This window comes from Oncorhynchus keta, chromosome 18 (genome assembly GCF_023373465.1).
Source record: "Oncorhynchus keta strain PuntledgeMale-10-30-2019 chromosome 18, Oket_V2, whole genome shotgun sequence".
Lineage (NCBI taxonomy): Eukaryota > Metazoa > Chordata > Actinopteri > Salmoniformes > Salmonidae > Oncorhynchus > Oncorhynchus keta.
The window spans coordinates 32,840,483-32,860,051 of NC_068438.1; the positions used below are offsets into that span (position 1 = coordinate 32,840,483).

Consider the following 19,569-nt stretch of genomic DNA (forward strand, 5'->3'; position numbering starts at 1 on the left):
AATTCATTAGGGAGAATTAAAGTCAAAGCAAATATAACCACAAACCACTTACAGATATAGAGTTAATTGGTAAATACGCAATCACAACCTGGGAAAATGTACAGACGTTGTTTTACTTTCCCTGCAGATTGCATCGAGCCTGGTTGCCAGATCTGTAATACTTTAGCCAGTTTCCCTGGGCTAAAGAATAGGAGTTGGCTAAAGCACCTACACATCTGGCAACCAGAATAGAATGCGGGTTAAATGCAAATGCAAGTGTGTTGCTTTGACTCCTATTATTTTTCTGTGTCTTAACATGAAGAAAATAGTCAAATGTACACTCGGTGTATTCTGTGTTTGAACTAGAAACCTAGTCTATATTTATTCTTGTTTCAGAAGAGAGAAAGGACTTTCTGACCTTCTCCTCAGCATTGCTTTTTAGTGTCTGCGTTGACAGGTGACAGGGGAACTAGCTCTCATTGCTCTAGCTGGTGCTCTCCATATTGTTTCCTTTCTGCATCATTACGATGAACAAAGGATCTGGCTAGCCTGTTGAGAGGCAGTGGGTTAGCTGATGCTAAGTGCCTCCACACTTGACACACACACACATACAGACGGACAAACACACATACAGTCACACACACCTGTTCCTTCTCTCTATAAGGAATATAGAGAGTGTTATCAGGTGAACCCTGCCCCTTAGTTCCACACATAAACAGGCTGTATATAAAGGGTTGGGACCATAGAATCTGACTCTACCTCTTGCAGTGTGTGTGTGTGTGTGTGAGCAAATTCCCCATAGACAGATACAGGGCATATACAGTAACACAGACCCGGCTGGTGCCAAGATGCCCGCAGACTTCAATGGACAATGGGTGATGGTCACCAATGAGAACTTTGAGGATGTCATGAAGGCCATTGGTAAGCTGTTGTTCTAATGTCTGTTGGAAAATAGCGACATAAGATACAGAGAGAGATACTAGATATGCAGCGAGAGATATTACATATGCAGAGAGATAGTAGATATGCAGCGAGAGATATTACATATGCAGAGAGAAAGTAGATATGCAGAGAGATATTACATATGCAGAGAGATACTAGATATGCAGCGAGAGATATTACATATGCAGAGAGATAGTAGATATGCAGAGAGATATTACATATGCAGAGAGATACTAGATATGCAGCGAGAGATATTACATATGCAGAGAGATAGTAGATATGCAGCGAGAGATATTACATATGCAGAGAGATATTACATATGCAGAGAGATATTACATATGCAGAGAGATATTACATATGCAGAGATATAGTAGATATGCAGAGAGATATTACATATGCAGAGATATAGTAGATATGCAGAGAGATATTACATATGCAGAGATACTAGATATGCAGAAAGATATACTTGATATGCAGAGAGATATACTGGATATGCATAGAGACATACTGGATATGCATAGAGACATACTGGATATGCATAGAGGCATACTGGATATGCAGAGAGACATATTGGATATGCAGAGAGAGATACTAGATATGCAGAGAGAGATACTAGATATGCAGAGAGAGATATGAGATATGCAGAGAGATACTAGATATACAGAGAGAGATACTAGATATGCAGAGAGATACTAGATATGCAGAGAGAGATACTAGATATGCAGAGATATACTGGATATGCAGAGATATTAGATGGCAGAGAGATACTGGATATGCAGAGAGAGATACTAGATGTAAAGAGAGATACAAGATATACAGAGAGAGATACTAGATATGCAGAGATATACTGGATATGCAGAGATATTAGATGGCAGAGAGATACTAGATATGCAGAGAGAGATACTGGATATGAAGAGAGAGATGCTAGATATGCAGAGACAGATACTAGATATGAAGAGAGAGATACTGGATATGCAGAGAGAGATACTGGATATGCATAGAGTGATACTAGATATGCAGAGAGAGATGCTAGATATGCAGAGAGAGATACTAGATATGCATAGAGAGATACTAGATATGCAGAGACATACTAGATATGCATAGAGAGATACTAGATATGCAGAGAGATACTAGATATGCATAGAGAGATACTAGATGTGCATAGAGAGATACTAGATATGCAGAGACAGATACTAGATATGCATAGAGAGATACTAGATATGCATAGAGTGATACTAGATATGCATAGAGACATACTGGATATGAAGAGAGATACTGGATATGCAGAGAGAGAGACTGGATATGCATAGAGACATACTGGATATGCATAGAGGCATACTGGATATGCATAGAGGCATACTGGATATGCAGAGACATATTGGATATGCAGAGAGACATATTGGATATGCAGAGAGAGACACTGGATATGCAGAGAGAGATATGAGATATGCAGAGAGATACTAGATATACAGAGAGAGATACTAGATATGCAGAGAGACATATTGGATATGCAGAGAGAGATACTAGATATGCAGAGAGAGATATGAGATATGCAGAGAGATACTAGATATACAGAGAGAGATACTAGATATGCAGAGAGATACTAGATATTCAGAGATACTAGATATGCAGAGATACTAGATATGCAGAGAGAGATACTAGATATGCAGAGAGACATACTTGATATGCATAGAGGCATACTGGATATGCAGAGAGACATATTGGATATGCAGAGAGAGATACGAGATATGCAGAGAGAGATACTAGATATGCAGAGAGAGATATGAGATATGCAGAGATACTAGATATGCAGAGAGAGATACTAGATATGCAGAGATACTAGATATGCAGAGAGAGATGCTAGATATGCAGCGAGATACTAGATATGCAGAGATACTAGATATGCAGAGAGAGATACTAGATATGCAGAGATACAAGATATGCAGAGAGAGATACTAGATATGCAGAGATATACTGGATATGCAGAGATATTAGATGGCAGAGACATACTGGATATTCAGAGAGAGATACTAGATGTAAAGAAAGATACTAGATATACAGAGACAGATACTAGATATGCAGAGAGAGATACTGGATATGAAGAGAGAGATGCTAGATATACAGAGACAGATACTAGATATGCAGAGAGAGATACTTGATATGCATAGAGACATACTGGATATGAAGAGAGATACTGGATATACATAGAGACATACTGGATATGCATAGAGAGATACTAGATATGCAGAGAGAGATACTAGATATGCAGAGAGATATACTGGATATGCAGAGATACTAGATATGCAGAGAGATACTGGATATGCAGATAGAGATACTAGATATGCAGAGAGAGATACTGGACATGCAGAGAGAGATACTGGATATGCAGAGAGAGACACTAGATATGCAGAGATATATACTAGATATGCATAGAGAGATACTAGATATGCATAGAGTGATACTAGATATGCATAGAGACATACTGGATATGAAGAGAGATACTGGATATGAAGAGAGATACTGGATATGCATAGAGACATACTGGATATGCATAGAGACATACTGGATATGCATAGAGGCATACTGGATATGTAGAGAGACATATTGGATATGCAGAGAGAGATACTAGATATGCATAGAGAGATACTGGATATGCATAGAGGCATACTAGATATGCATAGAGAGATACTAGATATGCAGAGAGAGATACTAGATATGCATAGAGAGATACTAGATATGCAGAGACAGATACTGGATATGCATAGAAAGATACTAGATATGCATAGAGTGATACTAGATATGCATAGAGACATACTGGATATGAAGAGAGATACTGGATATGCAGAGAGAGAGACTGGATATGCATAGAGACATACTGGATATGCATAGAGGCATACTGGATATGCAGAGAGACATATTGGACATGCAGAGAGAGATACTGGATATGCATAGAGACATACTGGATATGCATAGAGGCATACTAGATATGCATAGAGATATACTAGATATGCATAGAGACATACTAGATATGCATAGAGAGATACTAGATATGCAGAGACAGATACTAGATATGCATAGAGAGATACTAGATATGCATAGAGTGATACTAGATATGCATAGAGACATACTGGATATGCAGAGAGAGACACTAGATATGCAGAGATACATACTGGATATGCCTAGAGATATACTGGATATGCAGAGAGAGATACTGGATATGCAGAGAGAGATGGTGGAGAGGGAGGGAGGGAAGGAAGTGGTGGAGACGAGAGAGGGAATTGAAAGAGAAAGAGTGTGTTGTGTGTGTGTGGGCATATGTCTATGAGTGTGTGCATATGTCTATGTGTGTGTGTGTGTGTGTGTGCATATGTCTATGTGTGTGTGTGTGTGTGTGCATATGTCTATGTGTGTGTGCATGAGGGTTGTTGATAGAGAGGGGGATGTCAGAGACAATGTTAGTGTAAATACTTTATTTGAGAGTGTCAGTGAGTGAGATTGTGAGAGAGAGAAAGGATGGTGCTGCTTCAGTTACTTATTGGGCTTCTGTCATGGCGACTTAACCTCCAATGTTTGTGTGAATGGCTCCCGCTTGTTACCACGTCGAACAAATATTGATTTACTCTTTTAAGCATTTTTATCGTCCCCATTCAAGAGAAAAAAAAATCCCATCCTAAGCTCTGCCAAGAGGCGTCGGTCGGCATGTCGTTGGAAAGCGAAGGCCCTCGTCCATCCACTCAGCATGGGGTTAATAAACCACAAGTCTTTTATTATATATGACTTTATCGGCAATTCATAACTCCTCCATGTCATAACTCCTCCATGTCATAACTCCTCCATGTCATAACTCCTCCATGTTATAACTCCTCCATGTCATAACTCCTCCATGTTATAACTCCCTCCATGTTATAACTCCCTCCATGTCATAACTCCTCCATGTCATAACTCCTCCATGCCATAACTCCTCCATGTCATAACTCCCTCCATGTCATAACTCCCTCCATGTTATAACTCCCTCCATGTTATAACTCCCTCCGTGTCATAACTCCTCCATGTCATAACTCCTCCATGTCATAACTCCTCCATGTTATAACTCCTCCATGTTATAACTCCTCCATGTCATAACTCCTCCATGTCATAACTCCTCCATGTCATAACTCCCTCCATGTCATAACTCCTCCATGTCATAACTCCCTCCATGTCATAACTCCCTCCATGTCATAACTCCCTCCATGTCATAACTGCCTCCGTGTCATAACTCCTCCATGTCATAACTCCCTCCATGTCATAACTCCTCCATGTCATAACTCCCTCCATATCATAACTCCTCCATGTCATAACTCCTCCATGTCATAACTCCTCCATGTCATAACTCCTCCATGTCATAACTGCTCCATGTCATAACTGCCTCCATGTCATAACTCCTCCATGTCATAACTCCTCCATGTCATAACTGCCTCCGTGTCATAACTCCCTCCATGTCATAACTCCCTCCATGTCATAACTCCTCCATGTCATAACTCCTCCATGTCATAACTGCCTCCATGTCATAACTCCTCCATGTCATAACTCCTCCATGTCATAACTGCCTCCGTGTCATAACTCCCTCCATGTCATAACTCCTCCATGTCATAACTCCTCCATGTCATAACTCCTCCATGTCATAACTCCCTCCATGTCATAACTCCTCCATGTCATAACTCCCTCCATGTCATAACTCCCTCCATGTTATAACTCCTCCATGTCATAACTCCCTCCATGTCATAACTCCCTCCATGTCATAACTCCTCCATGTCATAACTCCCTCCGTGTCATAACTCCCTCCGTGTCATAACTCCCTCCGTGTCATAACTCCTCCATGTCATAACTCCCTCCATGTCATAACTCCTCCATGTCATAACTCCCTCCATGTCATAACTCCTCCATGTCATAACTCCCTCCTCCATGTCATAACTCCTCCATGTCATAACTCCCTCCATGTCATAACTCCTCCATGTCATAACTCCCTCCATGTCATAACTCCTCCATGTCATAACTCCTCCATGTCATAACTCCTCCATGTCATAACTCCTCCATGTCATAACTCCTCCATGTCATAACTCCCTCCATGTCATTACTCCTCCATGTCATAACTCCTCCATGTCATAACTCCTCCATGTCATAACTCCCTCCATGTCATAACTCCTCCATGTCATAACTCCTCCATGTCATAACTCCTCCATGTCATAACTGCCTCCGTGTCATAACTCCCTCCATGTCATAACTCCTCCATGTCATAACTGCCTCCGTGTCATAACTCCTCCATGTCATAACTCCCTCCATGTCATAACTCCTCCATGTCATAACTCCTCCATGTCATAACTCCCTCCATGTCATAACTCCTCCATGTTATAACTCCCTCCCTGTCATAACTCCCTCCGTGTCATAACTCCCTCCGTGTCATAACTCCCTCCGTGTCATAACTCCCTCCGTGTCATAACTCCTCCATGTCATAACTCCTCCATGTCATAACTCCTCCATGTTATAACTCCTCCATGTTATAACTCCTCCATGTCATAACTCCTCCATGTCATAACTCCTCCATGTCATAACTCCCTCCATGTCATAACTCCTCCATGTCATAACTCCCTCCATGTCATAACTCCCTCCATGTCATAACTCCCTCCATGTCATAACTGCCTCCGTGTCATAACTCCTCCATGTCATAACTCCCTCCATGTCATAACTCCTCCATGTCATAACTCCTCCATGTCATAACTCCTCCATGTCATAACTCCCTCCATATCATAACTCCTCCATGTCATAACTCCTCCATGTCATAACTCCTCCATGTCATAACTCCTCCATGTCATAACTGCCTCCATGTCATAACTCCTCCATGTCATAACTGCCTCCGTGTCATAACTCCCTCCATGTCATAACTCCCTCCATGTCATAACTCCTCCATGTCATAACTCCTCCATGTCATAACTCCCTCCATGTCATAACTCCTCCATGTCATAACTCCCTCCATGTCATAACTCCCTCCATGTTATAACTCCCTCCATGTCATAACTCCCTCCATGTCATAACTCCCTCCATGTCATAACTCCTCCATGTCATAACTCCCTCCGTGTCATAACTCCCTCCGTGTCATAACTCCCTCCGTGTCATAACTCCTCCATGTCATAACTCCCTCCATGTCATAACTCCTCCATGTCATAACTCCCTCCATGTCATAACTCCTCCATGTCATAACTCCCTCCTCCATGTCATAACTCCTCCATGTCATAACTCCCTCCATGTCATAACTCCTCCATGTCATAACTCCCTCCATGTCATAACTCCTCCATGTCATAACTCCTCCATGTCATAACTCCTCCATGTCATAACTCCTCCATGTCATAACTCCTCCATGTCATAACTCCCTCCATGTCATTACTCCTCCATGTCATAACTCCTCCATGTCATAACTCCTCCATGTCATAACTCCTCCATGTCATAACTCCCTCCATGTCATAACTCCTCCATGTCATAACTCCTCCATGTCATAACTCCTCCATGTCATAACTGCCTCCGTGTCATAACTCCCTCCATGTCATAACTCCTCCATGTCATAACTGCCTCCGTGTCATAACTCCCTCCATGTCATAACTCCTCCATGTCATAACTGCCTCCGTGTCATAACTCCCTCCATGTCATAACTCCTCCATGTCATAACTGCCTCCGTGTCATAACTCCTCCATGTCATAACTCCCTCCATGTCATAACTCCTCCCTCTCTTAACTCCCTCCATGTCATAACTCCTCCATGTCATAACTCCTCCATGTCATAACTCCTCCATGTCATAACTCCCTCCATGTCATAACTCCTCCATGTCATAACTCCCTCCATGTCATAACTCCCTCCATGTCATAACTCCCTCCATGTCATAACTCCCTCCGTGTCATAACTCCCTCCATGTCATAACTCCTCCATGTCATAACTCCCTCCATGTTATAACTCCCTCCATGTCATAACTCCTCCATGTCATAACTCCCTTTGTGTCATAACTCCCTCCATGTCATAACTCCCTCCATGTCATAACTCCCTCCATGTCATAACTCCCTCCATGTCATAACTCCCTCCATGTCATAACTCCCTCCATGTCATAACTCCCTCCATGTTATAACTCCCTCCATGTCATAACTCCCTCCATGTCATAACTCCCTCCATGTCATAACTCCCTCCATGTCATAACTCCCTCCATGTCATAACTCCTCCATGTCATAACTCCCTTTGTGTCATAACTCCCTCCATGTCATAACTCCCTCCATGTCATAACTCCCTCCGTGTCATAACTCCCTCCGTGTCATAACTCCCTCCGTGTCATAACTCCCTCCATGTCATAACTCCCTCCATGTCATAACTCCTCCATGTCATAACTCCCTCCATGTCATAACTCCTCCATGTCATAACTCCCTCCATGTTATAACTCCCTCCGTGTCATAACTCCCTCCATGTCATAACTCCCTCCATGTCATAACTCCTCCATGTCATAACTCCCTCCATGTCATAACTCCCTCCATGTCATAACTCCCTCCGTGTCATAACTCCCTCCGTGTCATAACTCCCTCCGTGTCATAACTCCCTCCGTGTCATAACTCCTCCATGTCATAACTCCTCCATGTCATAACTCCCTCCATGTCATAACTCCCTCCATGTCATAACTCCCTCCGTGTCATAACTCCCTCCATGTCATAACTCCTCCATGTCATAACTCCTCCGTGTCATAACTCCCTCCATGTCATAACTCCCTCCATGTCATAACTCCCTCCGTGTCATAACTCCCTCCATGTCATAACTCCCTCCATGTCATAACTCCTCCATGTCATAACTCCTCCATGTCATAACTCCCTCCATGTCATAACTCCTCCATGTCATAACTCCCTCCATGTTATAACTCCCTCCGTGTCATAACTCCCTCCATGTCATAACTCCCCCCATGTCATAACTCCTCCATGTCATAACTCCCTCCATGTTATAACTCCCTCCATGTCATAACTCCTCCATGTCATAACTCCTCCATGTCATAACTGCCTCCGTGTCATAACTCCCTCCATGTCATAACTCCTCCATGTCATAACTGCCTCCGTGTCATAACTCCCTCCATGTCATAACTCCTCCATGTCATAACTGCCTCCGTGTCATAACTCCCTCCATGTCATAACTGCCTCCGTGTCATAACTCCTCCATGTCATAACTCCCTCCATGTCATAACTCCTCCATGTCATAACTCCTCCATGTCATAACTCCCTCCATGTCATAACTCCTCCATGTCATAACTCCCTCCATGTCATAACTCCTCCATGTTATAACTCCTCCATGTTATAACTCCCTCCATGTTATAACTCCCTCCGTGTCATAACTCCTCCATGTCATAACTCCTCCATGTCATAACTCCTCCATGTTATAACTCCTCCATGTTATAACTCCTCCATGTCATAACTCCTCCATGTCATAACTCCTCCATGTCATAACTCCCTCCATGTCATAACTCCTCCATGTCATAACTCCCTCCATGTCATAACTCCCTCCATGTCATAACTCCCTCCATGTCATAACTGCCTCCGTGTCATAACTCCTCCATGTCATAACTCCCTCCATGTCATAACTCCTCCATGTCATAACTCCCTCCATATCATAACTCCTCCATGTCATAACTCCTCCATGTCATAACTCCTCCATGTCATAACTCCTCCATGTCATAACTGCCTCCATGTCATAACTCCTCCATGTCATAACTGCCTCCGTGTCATAACTCCCTCCATGTCATAACTCCCTCCATGTCATAACTCCTCCATGTCATAACTCCCTCCATGTCATAACTCCCTCCATGTCATAACTCCTCCATGTCATAACTCCCTCCATGTCATAACTCCCTCCATGTTATAACTCCCTCCATGTCATAACTCCCTCCATGTCATAACTCCCTCCATGTCATAACTCCCTCCATGTCATAACTCCCTCCATGTCATAACTCCCTCCATGTTATAACTCCTCCATGTTATAACTCCTCCATGTCATAACTCCCTCCGTGTCATAACTCCTCCATGTCATAACTCCTCCATGTCATAACTCCTCCATGTCATAACTCCCTCCATGTCATAACTCCTCCATGTCATAACTCCCTCCTCCATGTCATAACTCCTCCATGTCATAACTCCCTCCATGTCATAACTCCTCCATGTCATAACTCCCTCCATGTCATAACTCCTCCATGTCATAACTCCTCCATGTCATAACTCCTCCATGTCATAACTCCTCCATGTCATAACTCCTCCATGTCATAACTCCCTCCATGTCATTACTCCTCCATGTCATAACTCCTCCATGTCATAACTCCTCCATGTCATAACTCCCTCCATGTCATAACTCCTCCATGTCATAACTCCCTCCATGTCATAACTCCTCCATGTCATAACTCCTCCATGTCATAACTGCCTCCGTGTCATAACTCCCTCCATGTCATAACTCCTCCATGTCATAACTGCCTCCGTGTCATAACTCCCTCCATGTCATAACTCCTCCATGTCATAACTGCCTCCGTGTCATAACTCCCTCCATGTCATAACTCCTCCATGTCATAACTGCCTCCGTGTCATAACTCCTCCATGTCATAACTCCCTCCATGTCATAACTCCTCCATGTCATAACTCCCTCCATGTCATAACTCCTCCATGTCATAACTCCCTCCATGTCATAACTCCTCCATGTCATAACTCCCTCCATGTCATAACTCCTCCATGTCATAACTCCCTCCATGTCATAACTCCCTCCATGTCATAACTCCCTCCATGTCATAACTCCCTCCGTGTCATAACTCCCTCCATGTCATAACTCCTCCATGTCATAACTCCCTCCATGTTATAACTCCCTCCATGTCATAACTCCTCCATGTCATAACTCCTCCATGTCATAACTCCCTTTGTGTCATAACTCCCTCCATGTCATAACTCCCTCCATGTCATAACTCCCTCCATGTCATAACTCCCTCCATGTCATAACTCCCTCCATGTCATAACTCCCTCCATGTCATAACTCCCTCCATGTCATAACTCCCTCCATGTCATAACTCCCTCCATGTTATAACTCCTCCATGTCATAACTCCCTCCGTGTCATAACTCCCTCCATGTCATAACTCCCTCCATGTCATAACTCCTCCATGTCATAACTCCTCCATGTCATAACTCCCTTTGTGTCATAACTCCCTCCATGTCATAACTCCCTCCATGTCATAACTCCCTCCATGTCATAACTCCCTCCGTGTCATAACTCCCTCCGTGTCATAACTCCCTCCATGTCATAACTCCTCCATGTCATAACTCCCTCCATGTTATAACTCCCTCCGTGTCATAACTCCTCCATGTCATAACTCCCTCCATGTCATAACTCCCTCCATGTCATAACTCCCTCCGTGTCATAACTCCCTCCGTGTCATAACTCCCTCCGTGTCATAACTCCTCCATGTCATAACTCCTCCATGTCATAACTCCTCCATGTCATAACTCCCTCCATGTCATAACTCCCTCCGTGTCATAACTCCCTCCATGTCATAACTCCTCCATGTCATAACTCCTCCGTGTCATAACTCCCTCCATGTCATAACTCCCTCCATGTCATAACTCCCTCCGTGTCATAACTCCCTCCATGTCATAACTCCCTCCATGTCATAACTCCTCCATGTCATAACTCCTCCATGTCATAACTCCCTCCATGTCATAACTCCTCCATGTCATAACTCCCTCCATGTTATAACTCCCTCCGTGTCATAACTCCCTCCATGTCATAACTCCCCCATGTCATAACTCCTCCATGTTATAACTCCTCCGTGTCATAACTCCCTCCATGTCATAACTCCCCCCATGTCATAACTCCTCCATGTCATAACTCCCTCCATGTTATAACTCCCTCCATGTCATAACTCCCTCCATGTCATAACTCCCTCCGTGTCATAACTCCCTCCGTGTCATAACTCCCTCCGTGTCATAACTCCTCCATGTCATAACTCCTCCGTGTCATAACTCCCTCCGTGTCATAACTCCCTCCGTGTCATAACTCCCTCCGTGTCATAACTCCCTCCGTGTCATAACTCCCTCCGTGTCATAACTCTCTCGTGTTACAACTCTCTCGTGTTATAACTCCCTCCATGTTATAACTCCCTCCCTGTCATAACTCCCTCCGTGTCATAACTCCCTCCGTGTCATAACTCCCTCCGTGTCATAACTCCCTCCGTGTCATAACTCTCTCGTGTTACAACTCTCTCGTGTTACAACTCTCTCGTGTTACAACTCTCTCGTGTTATAACTCCCTCCGTGTCATAACTCCCTCCGTGTTACAACTCTCTCGTGTTACAACTCTCTCGTGTTACAACTCTCTCGTGTTACAACTCTCTCGTGTTACAACTCTCTCGTGTTATAACTCTCTCGTGTTATAACTCTCTCGTGTTATAACTCTCTCGTGTTATAACTCCCTCCATGTTATAACTCCCTCCCTGTCATAACTCCTCCATGTCATAACTCCCTCCCGCTCAACCCAACAAATCCCAAATCCGAGGCGTCTTATTCCGTGCCGCTCTCTCATTTCCATGAACGGATTGAAAATCACAGCCATATGGAAACATAGGGAGGGAGAACATATTTGGATGGGTAAATAATAGAGCTTCATCAAAAAGAGAGACGGGTAGAAATTGAATTTACACTTTGTGGCCAATGCAATGCAGTGCAGGCTCACAGTTGAACTTATTCAGCTGTATTTCTGGTACAAGGCCATTTTAAAAAGGGTAAATGAGATTGTCAACAGAGCTGGTCTGAGTGGAATAGTAATTCTAGAACTTGAGCTCCAGTCTCATAACTGAAGAGGGGGACTGGTGGCTAATACACAAGGGAACACAACAAAACAGTATACTATACACACCTCACTGTCCAACCAAGGTGAAAAGAGTATATATGAAATAGGTTGGTGGTTTGAGCCCTGAATGCTGATTGGCTGAAAGCTGTGGTATAGCAGAACGTATAGCACAGGTATGACAAAATATTACTTTCAACTCTTCCAATTACATTGGTAACCAGTTTATAATAAAGCAATAAGGCCCAAGGGTTGTGGTACATGGCTAATATACAATTGAAGTCAGAAGTTTACATACACTTAGGTTGGAGTCATTAAAACTAATTTTTCAACCACTCCACAAATGTATTGTTAACAAACTATAGTTTTGGCAAGTCGGTTAGGACATCTACTTTGTGCATGACACAAGTAATTTTTCCAACAATTGTTTACAGACAGATTATTTCACTTATTATTCACTGTATCACAATTCCAGTGGGTCAGAAGTTTACATACACTAAGGTGACTGTCCCTTTTAACAGCTTGGAAAATTCCAGAAAATTATGTAATGGCTTTTGAAGCTTCTGATAGGCTAATTGACATAATTTGAGGCAATTAGAGGTAAACCTGTGGATGTATTTCAAGGCCTACCTTCAAATCAAACAAATCAGCCAAGACCTCAGAAAAACAATTGTAGACCTCCACAAGTCTGGTTCATCCATGGGAGCAATTTACAAACGCCTGAAGGTAACACGTTCATCTGTACAAACAATAGTACACAAGTATAAACACCATGGGACCACGCAGCCGTCATACCGCTCAGGAAGGAGACGCGTTCTGCCTCCTAGAGATAAACATACTTTGGTGCGAAAAGTGCAAATAAATACCGGAACAACAGCAAAGGACCTTGTGAAGATGCTGGAGGAAACAGGCACAAAAGTATCAATATCAAGAGTAAAAACGAGTCCTATATTGACATAACCTGAAACCTGCTGTTCAGCAAGGAAGAAGCCACTGCTCTAAAACCGCCATAAAAAGCCAGACTAATATATAATAATATATAATAATATATGCCATTTAGCAGACGCTTTTATCCAAAGCGACTTACAGTCATGTGTGCATACATTCTACGTATGGGTGGTCCCGGGAATCGAACCCACTACCCTGGCGTTACAAGCGCCATGCTCTACCAACTGAGCTACAGAAGGACCACGGTTTGCAACTGCAATTCGAGAAAAATATCATACTTTTTGGAGAAATGTCCTCTGGTCTGATGAAACAATAATAGAACTGTTTGGCCATAATGGCCAACGTTATGTTTGGAGGAAAAAGGGGGAGGCTTGCAAGCCGAAGAATACCATCCCAACGGTGAAGCACGGGGGTGGCAGCATCATGTTGTGGGGGTGCTTTGCTGCAGGAGGGACTGGAGCACTTCACAAAATAGATGGCATCATGAGGGTGGAAAATTATGTGGTTATATTGAAGCAACATCTCAAGAAATCAGTCAGGAAGTTAAAGCTTGGTCGCAAATGGGTCTTCCAAATAGACAATGACCAAAGTTGTGGCAAAATGGCTTAAGGACAAAAAAGTCAAGGTATTAGAGTGGCCATCACAAAGCCCTGACCTCAATCCTAAAGAAAATGTGTGGGCAGAACTGAAAAAGCGTGTGCGAGCAAGGAGGCCTACAAACCTGACTCAGTTACACCATCTCTGTCAGGAGCAATGGGCCAAAATTCACCCAACTTATTGTGGGAAGCTTGTGGAAGGCTGCCCGAAACGTTTGACCCAAGTTAAACAATTTAAAAGGCAATGCTACCAAATAAAAATTGAGTGTGTGTAAACTTCTGACCCACTGGGAATGTGATGAAAGAAATAAAAGCTGAAATAAGTCATTCTCTCTACTATTATTCTGACATGGTGTTATTTGGCTTGCAAGCCTCCCCCTTTTTCCTCCGAACATAAGGACATTTCTCCAAAAAGTATGATCTTTTTCTCAATGTGCAGTTCACATTCTTAAAATAAAGTGTTGATCCTTAACTGGCTTAAGACATTTTTACTCTGATTAAATGTCAGGAATTGTGAAAAACTGAGTTTAAATGTATTTGGCTAAGGTGTATGTAAACTTCCGACTTCAACTGTACCACGGCTAAGGGCTGTTCTTAAGGATACAGAAGGTATATCGGCCATATAACACAAACCCCCGAGGTGCCTTATTGCTTTTATAAACTGGTTACCAACATCATTTGAGCAGTAAAAATACATTTTGTCATACCCGTGCTATACGGTCTATCAGCCAATCAGCATTCAGGGCTCAAACCACCCAGTTTATAATAGCAATAGTTGTGTTGCGCATAAGAACAGCCCTTAGCTGTGGTATATTGGCCATATACCACACCCCCTCGTGCCTTATTGCTTAATTTTCGCCTGAATGACGTGCCCAAAGTAAACTGCCTGTTGCTTAGGCCCTGAAGCCAGTTTATGCATAGAAATGTTAAAATAATGTAGGATAATATACCACAATATGGTAGGAGAAAATCCAAAGTAAAACCAACCTTAATTTTGTTTTTGAGAGAGACCATGCTCTTACAATGGCAAGTATAAGAGCATACTCAAGTCCCAGCTCCCAGGATGCAATTCCTATGGATTCCACAGGGTGTCAGCAGTCTATTTTCAAGGTTTCAGGCTTGTAACTTCAAAACGGATAAGAAATATCAGTTTTAGTACAGGGACACAGTCTTGGAAATTCGTGTTTGCACGCACCATGAAGACAAGACCCACCTGAAAAATCGGTTTCCTATTGAACATACTTCTTTCCGTAAGAAATATTATAGTTTGATTACATTTTAGGGTATCTGTCACGCCCTGACCATAGAGAGCCCTTGGTTCTCTATGGTGTAATAGGTCAGGGCGTGACTAGGGGGTGTTCTAGCTCAATATTTCTATGTTGGTGTTTTGTATGGTTCCCAATTAGAGGCAGCTGGCATCTAATTGGGGATCATATTTAGGTAGCCATTTAACCCACCTGTGTTTGTGGGATATTGTTTTGTGTTTGTGCATGTGCACCACTACTTTCACGTTTCGTTATTGGTTTATTGTTTTTGTTTAGTTTCACCATAATAAAGATGTGGAACTTCAATCACGCTGCGCCTTGGTCCGCTCATTAAGACGATCGTGACAGAATATCCCACCAAGCAAGGACCATGCACCGTGTGACGGATGTAAAGGAGTTCTGGACCTGGGAAGAAATTATGGGAGGTTGTGAGACGCTTCCTTGGAAGGAGACACCAAGGAAGGTGGAAGGAAAGCGACGACGCCGGGGACCGCGGCCACATAAACCCGAGGGGGGTGGTCGGCAGAGCAGCGGAGAGTGGAAGAGCTGGTCATCAGTCAGGTGCCATCTGTGCCAGCTACCCGTACTCACAATGAAGAGCCAGAGACCTTCAGGGAGGCGATGGAGAATTTGGGAGAGAGAGAGATGAAAGAAATGTTATGTAGGTGTGTTCTACACGGCATCCAGATTAGAGGAGCCTGTCAGCAGTTTGGTCCTGTGCCAGCTCCCCGCACTTGCCCTGCAGTGCGTGTCACCAGTCCGGTGCCACATGTGCCGGCTCCACGCACCAGGCCTCCAGTGCGCCTTTCACCGTAATAAAGATGTGGAACTTCAATCACGCTGCGCCTCATTACGATGATCGTAACAGTATTTGAGGAGTAAATCAAAACGTATTTTGACTTGTTGAAACAACGTTTAGGGGGTAAATTTTCGGATTCCTTTCTCTGCATGTTGAACGAGTGGATTACTCAAATCGATGGCGCCAACTAAACAGACTTTTTGGGATATAAATAAGGATTTTATCTAACACATCAACACTACATGTTATAGCTGGGACCCTTTGGATGACAAATCAGAGGAAGAATTTCAAAAAGTAAGTGAATATTTAATCGCTTTTTGTGAATTTATGAAACCTGTGCCGGTATAAAAATATTTTGATGTGGTGTGCCATCCTCAAACAATCGCATGGCTTGTTTTCACTGTAAAAGCTACAGTAAATTGAGCAATGCTGTTAGATCAACAATAATTTTATATTTTGACCAATATAAGACACTTGTATGTACCCAGCGGGACGCCTAGCCCTAAGAAGTTCATACTTCATACTCACAGTATACACTGAGTGTACAAAACATTAGGAACACCTTCCTAATATTGAGTTGCACCCCATTTTGCCCTCAGAACGGCCTCAATTCGTCAGGGCATGGACTCTACAAGGTGTCGAAAGCTTTCCACAGGGATGCTGGCCCATGTTGACTCCAATGCTTCCCACAGTTGTGTCAAGTTGGCTGCATGTCTTTCAGGTGGTGGACCATTCTGAAAAACCCAGCAGCGTTGAGGTTTTTTGACACACTCAAATCAGTGCGCCTGGCACCTACTACCATACCCCGTTCAAAAGCACTTAAATATTTTGTCTTGCTCATTCACCCTCTGAATGGCACGCATACACAATCCATGTCTCATTTGTCTCAAGACTTACACTGATTGAAGTGGATGAAACAAGTGACATCAATAAGGGATTGGATTCACGTGGTCAGTCTATGTCATGGAAAGAGCAGAGCATCTTTAAACATTGACATTGTTGTTTCATTGTGTTTCCTCCAGATATTGACTTTGCAACCCGTAAGATCGCCGCCCACCTGACCCAGACCAAGGTGATCATCCAGAACGGAGACAAGTTTGAGACCAAGACCTTGAGCACCTTCAGGAACTACGAGGTCAACTTCACCGTCGGGGAGGAGTTTGAGGAGGTCACTAAGGGACTGGACAACAGGACGATCCAGGTAGGACCACAACCAATATGACCACGTCAGAGTGTCACTGCACTTCGTCCTAACTGGTTCCAACCCCTAACCTTTACCCTCTCCATGTTCTCTCCTTTTATTCTATTCCACCATTTTTATTTACATTTCTTATAGGTTTTCATCTCCTACTTCCCTTGACTCTCAGTTTGTTAATGCATACTGTATGGTCACATAGCCCTCACACACATAGCCCACAATCCAAGCATTTTAAAAGGTTTGGCCCAGTCTCTCTCAGATTAGAATTCAAGAGACAGCCATAAGCACTGCTGTGGGTTGTTGACCCTGGCTTTATGGAAACATACACACATCTTCAGCCTGGACTCAGGGTTAGACGTAACATAGTAAACTAGAATACGGGACACCCAAATTAGTATGATATTTTACATTTGGTATGGTATGTTTTAATTTGTGGATATACATCATCCACTTTGTATGATATGTTCTGAATTACAATGTGTATGATATGTTACCAATTACAACTTTGGGGTTGCTAGACGCTCACGTCATCCACCCCGACCAAGTAACCTTCTGTCTTATGCAACCATACCAAATGTAACATATACCAATTTGAGTTTCACATATTTTCGTTTATTATGTTACGTCTATGATACCAGCCTGATATCTTAGCTGTGGGACATTTGGGTAAATGCTTGTCTACGGTAAGCTAACTGTGTGTGTTCTTCAGACACTGGTTACCTGGAATGGAGATACATTGGTGGCTGTGCAGAAGGGAGAGAAGGCCAATCGTGGCTGGAAGCAATGGATAGAAGGAGACCTGCTACACCTGGTGAGAGCAAGACAGATGGGGGGAGGGGTTTAGAGACAGAAAAGAGAGAGGAATAGAGTCCTAGACTTAAACTTGAACATACAGAACGTTACAGATTCTTCATACCTAAGACAACAGAAGCTCTATACATTTAGTACATTTCTGAGGAGAGAGATAAAGAGACAGACAGTTATCAATCCTTCAGCTTTTATACATATCCTCATTCAGACTTACACTCTGGCCTTTTTCATGATAATAAAGTGAGAAGTTGCATGTATGTATGTCAATCAGTACAGTGGAAGTTGTAAAGTCAATCTTGTTTTTGAGCTCTGAGAAAGAGAAGTGATACTATAATCCCTATAGGCCTTCATGCCAAATGGCACCCTATTCCCTTTATAGTGCCCTACTTTTTAACAGAAGTGCACTATATAGGGCACATATGTCAAACCCATTTTATTGAGGGACAAGTGTCTGCAGGTTTTTGCTCCACCCTTGTAATGATGAATTAAGGGTACTAATTAGTAAGGAACTCCCCTCACCTGGTTGTCTAGGTCTTAATAGAAAGGAAAAAACTGAAACCAGCAGACAATCGGCCCTCCATGGAATGAGTTTACACCCCTGATATAGGGAATAGTGTGCTGGTTCGGATGCAGACTACATGTTATATGATTGTCTAATTGTCTTTCTGTCCGTCTCTTTTTTTTCAGGACATCTATGTTGAAGACAAAGTCTGCAAACAAGTATTCAAGAAGAAACCCTAAACCAGTCTTTGTTGTAATGTTAAAACAATTATTTCACCTTTATTTAACCAGGTAGGCCAGTTGAGATCAAGTTCTCATTTCCAACTGCGACCTGGTCAAGATAAAGCAAAGCAGTGTGACAAATAAACAACACAGAGTAGCACATAAACAAACATATAGTCAATAACACAATAGAACAATCTATGTACAGTGTGTGCAAATTTAGAAGAGTAGGGAGGTTTAGGGAGGCAATAAATAGGCATTGGAGGTGAAAAAATGACAATTTAGCATTAACACTGGAGTGATAGATGTGCAGATGATGATGTGCAGGTAGAGATACTGAGGTGCAAAAGAGCAAAAAGAACATTACATACATGTGTTTCTGCCTGCATAATTATGTTATGTATTTATGATGTGATTACATTTAATAAACACTTAATTCAATCCAA

At 42.8% G+C, this 19,569-nt stretch overlaps 1 protein-coding gene across 1 annotated transcript; it reads left to right on the plus strand.

The window, feature by feature from the left end:
• Positions 1-732: 732 nt before the first annotated feature.
• On the plus strand, positions 733-19,569 carry LOC118376295 (retinol-binding protein 2-like). Its single transcript, XM_035762993.2, has 4 exons — positions 733-900; positions 17,415-17,593; positions 18,300-18,401; positions 19,088-19,569. The coding sequence occupies exons 1-4, from the start codon at positions 828-830 to the stop codon at positions 19,139-19,141; spliced, it is 408 nt and encodes a 135-aa protein (XP_035618886.1). The 5' UTR covers positions 733-827; the 3' UTR covers positions 19,142-19,569.